General features: G+C 54.0%; 1 protein-coding gene across 1 annotated transcript in view; it reads right to left on the bottom strand.

Moving 5' to 3' along the window:
- Positions 1-2,467: 2,467 nt before the first annotated feature.
- TCTE1 (t-complex-associated-testis-expressed 1) overlaps positions 2,468-9,832 on the bottom strand; it is an 8,168-nt gene continuing 803 nt past the window's right edge. The window contains exons 2-4 of the mRNA XM_009637225.2: positions 7,045-7,613; positions 5,616-6,065; positions 2,468-3,146 (exon numbers count right to left, since the gene is read on the bottom strand). Coding sequence (XP_009635520.1) covers positions 2,970-3,146; positions 5,616-6,065; positions 7,045-7,613 — 1,196 coding nt within the window. The 3' untranslated portion in view covers positions 2,468-2,969. The remainder of the gene's footprint in view (positions 3,147-5,615; positions 6,066-7,044; positions 7,614-9,832) is intronic.

Raw genomic sequence — 9,832 nt, 5'->3', positions numbered from 1 at the left:
CATGGACAAATCGAGCTCCATGGGAGCAAAGGGAGGCTGAACGCAGCCACCATGTCCATGCACAGCCTCTGCCCATCCCCGTGGCAGCCTGCTCCTCCACCCCCAGCCGGTGCTCAAAATCAACCCGCTGTCCTGTTTACGACATATGCCAGCGTGCCACCTTGCAAACTGATGCCCGGGTTGCTGTGAGCAGAAGCCGCCAGGCTCGGGAAGCTGGCCACCAGCGTAGTCTAAGTGCAAGCCCTTGTGTCGTTTCCCCCTCCTTTTCCTCTTGGCCACCCCCACCCCATCTCCCCCCATCTCTCTGTCACAGACCCATGGGTGGGGGGATGCGCCCAGCTTGGCTGGGGTCCCTTTGCTGCTGAGCGCCGCTCATGCTGCGTCTGTGGATGGCGACGGGAGGGAAGAACAGGTCCCAGGCAAGGCACTGGAGGTCGTTCCCTCCTCCAGATGGGGGCCCCCAGCTGGCCCCCCTCCTCAAAGCCCTGCAGTGCTCCTTGGGGATGGATCTCACGGAGAGCTAAGGGGTCCATACTGGCCCAGTGCTGGCACGTGCCCGTCCCAGCACAGAGCGACCTGCTGGTTACGGCTCTGCAAGGCAGTCCCGCATCACGGTAACCGGACCTGAAGCTGGCGAGTGACCCCCACCAGTGATGGGAGTGTTCCCGCTCAGCCAGTCTGCTGTTGCTGTCAGGGCTTTCATTTTTACTGAGGTGTATGGCGTCTGAAGTGGTTTCGACCCTTGCAGATGGGCAGAGAGCGGGCTGTTAGTCTTGGGTGTGGGTGAGTGGTGCAGGCTGCTTGGCTTGGGCTTTGCTCTTTGGCCAACAGATTGATGGGAGGCAAGGCGAAGGGTTCTCCAGGCAGCAGCTACCTGTCCAGGCATCCCTGCGTCTGGCAGCCCAGGAGTGGGTTTGGAGGGTGCTCAGGTGGCATGAACAGTCTCGGCCATTTGCAGGAAGAGGAGCCCTGAGTATCCCAGAAGGTGCTGATACGTTTTTCCCAAGCCCTTTTCTTTCCATCCCCGTTCCTCGCTGTCTCTGGTGGCCGATTCCTCCTCATGTGTCTGAGGGATCTCATCGCTGCCCTCCCAGCACGAGCTTTCATCGCACAACCGGCTGACCAGCCACAGCCCTGAACGTGGAGCTACAGGCAGGCTTGCCCAGGACCAGGCCACCCCCATGAAGCCCCCACCCCACCCCCCCCCACCCTCGCTGCTGGAGCTGTTCCTTCATCAGCCTGATGCCGATCTGGGTCTTTTCTGCTGTTTCTGAACACGAGTTCTCATCTCATTCAGGTGTGTCATTCGGTGGAAATATTTTGTAAATGCAAATAAATAAATCTATTCAATACCTCGGTCTCGAGGATGGGAAACAAGTAGTGGGAGACGCCCAGGTGGGAAGGTTTCACGGCAGCGGCTGCTGCTGCTGGTTAAGTTTTCTTGCGGATTAAGCCCCCGGAGCATCCGTGAATGGTTGGGAAGGGAGCTACACAACCTGTGAGGGCTTGCAGCCAAGCCCTGTGGGCACCCCTCGTGTGGCCACCGCGGCTGGGGACGGCCTCGCCCTCCATCCTTTCTGATCTATAAGGGCATGACACGGCGCAGGGAAAGGTCCGGGGGGCCGGGGGCACCGCGGGCGTCTGTAAATCCATCAGGCGGAGCAAGGCAGAAGCGGGTATGTGGCGAACAAATTCTTTCGTGAACACTGGGAAACAGTTTTTACTTTTCAACTCTTGTCCATATGATCTAGCTCTGTCCGTCTCTCTCTATATGTACAAACGGTATATCACAATGTTGCCTTTTTTGTTGGAAATATCAAAGTACAAAGATTGTAAACCAAATCGGTGTAATAAAACGTTTCAGATGATTCACTGAGGTGGCCGCCAGCGGTGGGTCTGTGGGCGCTGGTGCCGGGCAGGGCTGGACCACGTGTGAAGCCCCCACGTTGCTCAGAGGGTGGGAGGGGATGGAGGTCAGCCCCGTTTGCTTCATTCCCTGCTGACCTCCCCTGAGTGGGGCGGTCGAAGGGCTGAGGCAATCGGGGACGTGCCCTGTCCTGTCCTCAGGTGGCCCCAGCCCGTGGGGCACTCCGTTTTCCTCCAAGCCCAAGGAAGCTGCTCCGGCTTCAACCCTGTGGGCTGTGTGGGCCAGCAGTCCTGCAGGGACTTGTCTGTTCTTGTGGTGGTGTGGGACCAGGGTCCCACACCCTGGTGGTGGTGTGGGACCAACTAGCTTGAAGTTAAGCGGGACACAGATTTTTTTTGACAGGTTTGCACAGAAGAGCACTACTGTTAAGGTAAGCATCTGGTTGGAAAGAATTCACCTGTTTGCAAAGGCATGGAAACTCAAAGCAGGAAACCATGGTGGAGAGACCTATCATTTCTTGAATTTATTTTTTACTTTTCACCACCTGTATCTGAGACTCCAGACAGATTTTCCTATAAAAACATATAAATCCTTGAGCAGAGCAATAGCCAGAAAAAGCTGCTGAGGAACTGGAAACAACATTCCCTCTACCCTCCACGCATCTCATGTCCTCCTCAGCAAGAAGCCTAAAAGAGCTGCCTGCCCTGAAGGTTAGGTCTGGACTAGACCATTTAGATGGTGGAGACTTCACCTTAGCTGCTTTACAGGTGGAACAACGTCCCGTTGCCTGAAATAAGCCTGCTGCCGGAGCACGTGAGAGACACCACGGGAGGTGAGAGACACCACGGGAGGTGGGATTTAATCTCGGGTGCAGTGGGAGAGAGGGCTCAAGAGACAGATTGCTTCTGGGGTGCCACTACAGTCCCATGAGGTCTAATGTCTGTCTCGTGTTAAGGCATTATGGATGATGGGGATCTGGGAAAGGCTGCGGTGGTGGCCACAAGTTGGGTGTTTCTCAGAAATACAAATAAACCCAAGCCTCGAGGTAAAGTATTTCCAACACTGCACCTTGCAGAGCTCATTGCCCTCTGGAGCGTTTTCTTCAGAGGGGTTTGGCGGGGGGGTGCTGCGGAGACCCCAGCCGCACCGCTTCCCGGTTGGCCCACACAATTCGGTGAATGAGGTACTCGGTCTCCTGGCCCACCTCTGCCAGGCGGAGGTCGAACTCGGTCAAAGCCTTGTTATCCGCCAGCCCGTCAAGCAGCTGCTTCCCACCATCCTGCAAATGGGTGAGAAGGGGGGGGACACACAGTTAAAAGAGGAGATCCAAAAGTGAAGCGTGTTGCTCCCTTTCCCTCCTCCCCAGGGCAACTTCTGCTGCTGGTGATGGGGAGCCCATGAGATGGTGCCAAAAGGGACAAAGGCCTTTACCCAAGCCCAAAACGTTGCTCACGGGAGAAGTACTCAGTGGAGGAGTGTAACCTTACGCAGCGCTCGGTGATGTGACACATGCTAATGACTCCCTCTGGGTACGGTGTCAGGAGTCCTCAAGCTCAGGCTGGGTCATAGCACGGCTGGCAATGGTGATACCTGAGAGGAATCTCTGCTCGCCCCGGTCCCCAGGTCACTGCTGGCTGGGGACAAATGGTGGTGTGATCAGCGTGCTGCGCCCTGTCTCAACTGTGGCGAGAGCCCCCATGCTGGCAGTCTCCTGCCTGGATGCCATTTCCCAGGCTGGGTTGGCTTTCCTGGAGAGGGGGGACATCTCACACAACTGAAGTCCAGCCTGGACGGGACAGAGAGTGCGATGTAGATTGCCTTAGGGAGGCAACTCACTTTGGGGCATTTCTTTCCCTTACCTGAAGCACTCTCTTGAGGGATGTGACAATGTGACTTTTTTCCCCCCACAGCTCTCTACAGCTCCTGCCTCCATCTCCTCCATCCAGGTGGTCCTTCCAACCCTGCCTCTTAGGCCTTTTGCCAAAAAGGACAGAGCAAAAGAGGCCGGGAAGGAGTCTCTTTTTAGTGGGGTATGGAGGTCAGAATTTGATGCATCTCTAGCAAAGACCCCCATTTCCCCAAAGATCATACCATGAGCCCACTTGTTGGGCTGCTGTGGAGCTTTCACAAGTGGGTAGCAGGAGAGCTCATCAGAAGGAAGATGCTAAGCACAGAGATTATTGTTTACTAAGCAAAAATCCTTCTTTCCAACCTTTGCCCCCCTGTATCATTAAACTCAAAGGGTTTTCCACGTCCAGGATCATAAAACTCAGAACTCACAAAAGGTTTTCTGCCATCAAATCCTTTTAAAACCGTTGTCAAACACACTGATGCCAATATTCCTGCCAGCAGGGACAGCTGGTCTTGCTGTCTCTTTATTGTGACAGCGAGGAAAATTGAGGCAGCACAGAAAGTTGAAAAGCTGGCATGATTGCATTTGGCTGTCTAGTTTCAGATTTCTAAAGCTCTTTTTAATCAGAAGAGAAGCGGTCTGGTTTGTGGGCCTGTTGCGTACTGCGGCTCTTAAGGATGCAGTAAGACCTGCGGATGCTCCTCTGCCTAGAAAATGCAAGCCTGTGGTTTAGGAGCCACTTAGGAGCGCCCAGATGCCACACTTTTGACCTACCGCACCGCTCCAGGGTGTGTTAAAGGAGCTCAGCAACCCAGCCGAATTTCTAACAGCCTCTTCTGAGCGTGCGATGGGCAGGAGAGATTCTGGGAAGGGTGACACTATCCGCATGCTGCTGAGTGCCAGATGGCACGGCAGATCCGAAGCACAGAGGAGACGCGGAAGGCCCTCGTCTCATGCCGCCTAGCATTATTATCTACTCCCACGTGTGTGAAGCGGCTGTGATTTTTCCCAGACGCACTCCCCAGTTTTCAGTTTCCTGGGGGCGGTGGGTGGGGGGGGAAGAATCCCTCTCTGCCCAAAAGCCCAAAGCCTGGAAGCCAGATTCAGCCCTGTGAGGAGAGCTAGATGTAACGAGTGAGATAAATGCGTGTGCGTGCACAGAAGATGTCCTCCTTCCTGCCGTCTGCTCGAGTCTCTGCCCTGCTTGCAACTGGTTGTTCTCCTCCCCCTCTGCTCTGCCCTGGTGAGACCCCACCTGGAGCACTGTGTCCAGTTCTGGGCTCCCCGGCTCAAGAAAGATGAGGAACTCCTAGAAAGAGTCCAGAGGAGGGCAACTAGGATGATAAAGGGACTGGAGCATCTCCCCTATGAGGAAAGGCTGAGGGAGCTGGGCTTGTTCAGCCTGGAGAAGAGAAGACTGAGAGGGGACCTCATCAACACGTACAAATATCTCAAGGGTGGGTGTCACGAGGACGGAGCCAGACTCTTCTCAGTGGTACCCAGCGACAGGACAAGGGGCAATGGGCACAAACTGAAACAGAAGAGGTTTCAGTTGAATATGAGGAAGAACTTCTTGACTTTGAGGGTGACAGAGCCCTGGCCCAGGCTGCCCGGGGGGGCTGTGGAGTCTCCTTCTCTGGAGATATTCAAAGCCCGCCTAGACGATGTCCTGTGCCCCCTGCTCTGGGTGAGCCTGCTTGAGCAGGGGGGTTGGACTGGGTGATCTCCCGAGGTCCCTTCCAACCCTTGTGATTCTGGGATTCTGTGTTATCGCTGCAAGACTGCAAAGCAAGTGATGCATTTGTCTCTGTGGCTTTGAGGCAGGGCAGGCTCAGCCTCTGTTTGTGAGGCCACCATGCAGGCTGGCAAACCGCGGGGAGAAGGGGTTTCTCTTACCGGCCCCAGGTGGTTGCATGAGAAGTTGATACTCCTCAGGGTGGTATTCTGAGCCAGGACCTGGGAGAAAAGCGTAGCGGTTGGCTGTGACAGGTTATTACTTCCCAGATGGATGGACTTCAGGGTGGTGTTGGTCAGCAGGACATGGCCGATTGCCTCCCCCCCTTTGTCCTCCAGGCAGTTGAGGCGCAGGTTGAGGGAGGTCAGGGTGGAGTTCTCAGCCAGGGCTTGAGCAAGAGCCTCAGCCCCCAGGTGATGAATCTGGTTGTTACACAGATCGAGGGTTTCTAATTTGCTGCGGTTGATCAACTTGCCAATAGCTTGTGCCCCCTTGTCCCTGATGAGATTGTGGGACAAGTTCAGCTCCACCAAGCAGGGGTGATCCAGCAAGTTATGGACCAGCAGCTTGGTCTTGTCGTCGTCCACTTTGCTTCGTGTCAGCTTCAAAACCTGTGGGGGTAAAGGACAGGGACTCTAAAACAGCCAGTGCCTTGGACTGAGCTTTGTACAAGACCTCAAGGGAGTTAAGCCTATGGCCCACCAGACAGGATTCATCTCCCTTCACTTCAGACACCTTTAGCCAGTAGGCTCAAGTAGTTGAGCAGATGGAGACTCAGATACAGCGGGCAGATACTTCCAGCAAGCAGGGCATGCCCTTCATGTCCCATGCCTATTCTAGGGACAAATGGTTCATCTGGAAATGCCTGTTCCTCTCCTCTGACTCCACAGGATCTATCTGAACAAGCATGTGCACCAGTGGTAACCACAGTGCTCTCTGTGAAGGGCAATGTCCTGCGTGGCCAGGGCACCTTAACAGCCACAGGAGAGGTAATTTCTCTCTGGAAGCCAACCAGACAAATATTTCCCAAAGCACGCCAATCTGTGGGGAGAGCGTTGAGCCAGCTCGCTCTGGCTGCCCTCTGGATAGCAATGCCCGCTGGTGTCTTGGAGGGGCCGGGTATCTGCCCTGAGGTTGCCACAGAACTGAAGACGGTGTTAGTCCCCAGAAGGAGAACACCTAAGGCAAAATGTGAGTATTTCCCCATGCTCTTCTGAGTATTTATCATGTATTTACTGAGTGTAACTACCAAAACCTCCTTATCAAAAACTCTCTCTGGGCTTCTCCTCCCTCCCAGAATGACGTGAGAAGTTAAAACAGGACTGTTGCTTTCTCTTGCGCAACAGGGAACATGTTTTGTGGGAGCAAGTATTTTTCTCACCGACCCTCTGACAACCCGCTCTAACAAGGACATAGGTGGAACAAGATACTCAGCACCAGGCCAGCAAGTTCACATCTCTTCAGACTGCAGCTTGCAAAAAGAAAGGTGCTACCAGCAAGCAAAACTGGTCCCTGGCCTTCTATCCCTGGATCTAGGGATCTATTTGAGGATCTAGCTGAGGAAAGAAGGTTCGGTTTGGGATATGTTACTTTCAAGTTGTGGCACATCTTCACGGCGACAGCCAGGTTGCGGCAGTCCTGGTGGGTGAAGTTAAAGAGGTTCCACTCGAAGTTCATGCCACAGTCCTTCACGCCATAAGTGAGATGAAGCTCTTCAAGGTGAGGGAGAGCAGTAATGAGGACTCCCAGGTCGTAGTGATGCATGGAGACCTCACCAAATCCAAAATCACTCCCTGTGTCAGAGAGGTCATCCCTCTCCTCCTTTTGATCCTCCTGCACCGGTGGCAGGAACTGATCAACCTCCAGTTTCCGCACATAGTCTTTGCAGAGCGGGATGAGCTCTAGGACCTGGTTGGGGTCTGTGGTGTTAGGGATGAAACGTTTCAGGATGTTCTCCAGGTGCCGTTCGAAGAACATCCGCTTCCAGCTGTCTCCATAGTTGGAGATGTCACACACGTGCCAGCGCTCGGTGCAGCACCTCTTCCAGTAGTCCTCATCGCTGATTAGGTTGGCAGTCACAGCGAGCGGAAGGCCAGTGGAGAGCCTGTCCAGCACCTTCCTTTGGTGCTCAGGCAGAAGACGGTCCAAAATCGGGTTCTCTGGAGGGGATGAAGAGAAGGAGAGGTTGGTTTGGGTTGGCTGTAGGAACCATGGCTGGAAGTACGGTTCTGCCTGGGTCCCCAGCTGTGTGCCCATGCCCTCCCCTCTGCTGGTGCTGCCTCTCTTCTCAGTTGCCAGTGGCTGGTGCAGGGAGCTAAGCTGGCAGAAAATGTGTAGGATTCAGCTCCTACATTTCTGTGTAGGATTTCTAACTCTTACAATAAAACATCAGCGTAATTGGGTTTACTCCCATAATATTTGGGAATGGCTCCCAGTTTAAATTTAGTCTGAATGCAGTTTATATTCAGAGCAGGACTTCGTCTCCCAAGAGAGCTAATTCAGTCTTACAGCGATGGGAGAGCTTGGCTTGTCATTTGCTGAACCTTCTCCCGTTGGCCTCTCAGAATATTGAAGGACAATATTTGAGAACAACTGTCTGTGTGCTCCTCACGCAAGTCCTCGTGCCCTTTTATCTTAACTCAGCTGTCTGTCTTACCCCAAATTGATTCCTATTCCTTTCCACGGAGACACACTCTTGGCCTTTAGGTCCACCTTGTTTAAATACAAGTCCTCTTTCCCCAGGAGCTTTCTCCTCTCAGTCTCTTTCATGATGCTCGCCCTAAGTCTCAGCTGGTGGAAGCTCTTTGTGGTAAGAAATTCCAGAGAAAAGCCCTGCATTCCCACACCATGAATGCTTGGTGGCGTGTACGCAGTAGTGTTGAGTAACAGAACTCATTAATGGAGAGGCCTGTGCATGCGAAATCAGGTTTTGAGACGCAAAGTGGGGTTAGCTTTACATTTCCTCTCTCTCTGTGGCATTTCCTTCCCAAAGTTTTTCCACAGCCTCTTCCTGGAGTCTGTTCTCCAGTGTCCTACAGCTGGAACCACAGTGACCTTCTCTGCAAAGTCCCGTGACGCAAGCTGAGGTGGGACACGTATGGGCAGAACTGGGCTAGCTTCACTTGGGCTCACTCAGGCCACAGCAGCGGGCAAGATGCAGCTGCACAGCTCAGGTAATGGCATGAGAGACCCCAACACACCGAGCACGCTGCTGTTAGGTGCACACAACATGGGTCTGAACCATTTGGCATCGGTCTGACTGACCAGACTGAACAGACTGCAAGGGTGTCCCAGCCCAGACCCCCAAGTACCATCAACTCCTGGTGCAAGGCAGCACTGAGCTCCTCTGCACTGTCTTACAGCCCCCATGTGGACATAGCCATAGGCCTATCTTTGGTCTTTGCTGCCATTTTGCTGAGTCAGCACAAAAAGACAGGCAGGCCCTTCCTTTCATAGAATCATAGAATTGTCTAGGTTGGAAAAGCCCTTTAAGATCATCAAGTCCAACCGTTAACCTAACCCTGCCATCCCACCACCAAACCCTGTCCCTAAGCACCTCATCTACCCTTCTTTTAAATGCCTCCAGGGATGGGGACTCAACAACCTCCCTGGGCAGCCCATTCCAGAGCCTGACAGCCCTTTCTGTGAAGGGTTTCCCCCCCTCCCAGTCAGTTCCCAGGTCAGACATGCACTTTCTGGTTTGCTGTGTTTCACCAGTTCACCTGCTCCAAAAGCACATTCCCCGCCTGAGGATGTAACTTGTCACATCACCACTGAAAGCCATGGAGAAGGCCTGAGACTGTGAGCACAATGCGTATCCTGGCACGGTAGCTCCTCCGAGCAGGGAGCCATTCCCCATCTCTTCCTACAGCACCCAGCACAACAGGGCTCCATCCTCAAGCGCTACCGTAACGCGTGTGTGAATCAAGAGAGGGAAACGGAGACACCACAGCCCCTGGCCACGGTTGAGGTAAATGAGTCCAGCAGAGCAGGGAAGGAAGAAGAAAGGATGGGACAAGGTTAGGGCAGAGTCATGTCTTGGAGAGCAGCCCAGAGGACTACAGCCACCCCTGGACTGTACAAATCACAACCACCCCATGCAATGCTACAGGGTTGGGGGACAGTGGCAGGAAAGCTGCCTGGTGGAAAAAGACCTGGGGGTACTGGTTGACAGCCGGCTGAATATGAGCCAGCAGTGTGCCCAGGTGGCCAAGAAGCCCAACGGCATCCTGGCTTGTATCAGGAATGGTGTGGCCAGCAGGAGCAGGGCAGTGATCGTGCCCCTGTACTCGGTGCTGGTGAGGCCCCACCTCGAATGCTGGGGTCAGTTTTGGGCCCCTCACTCCAAGAAAGACGTTGCGTTGCTGGAGCATGTCCA

The sequence above is a fragment of the Egretta garzetta genome, unplaced genomic scaffold, assembly GCF_000687185.1.
Source record: "Egretta garzetta isolate BGI_Z169 unplaced genomic scaffold, ASM68718v1 scaffold574, whole genome shotgun sequence".
Classification (NCBI taxonomy): domain Eukaryota; kingdom Metazoa; phylum Chordata; class Aves; order Pelecaniformes; family Ardeidae; genus Egretta; species Egretta garzetta.
The sequence above is the reverse complement of the archived record's forward strand: the minus strand, read 5'-3'. Positions and strand labels throughout refer to the sequence as shown.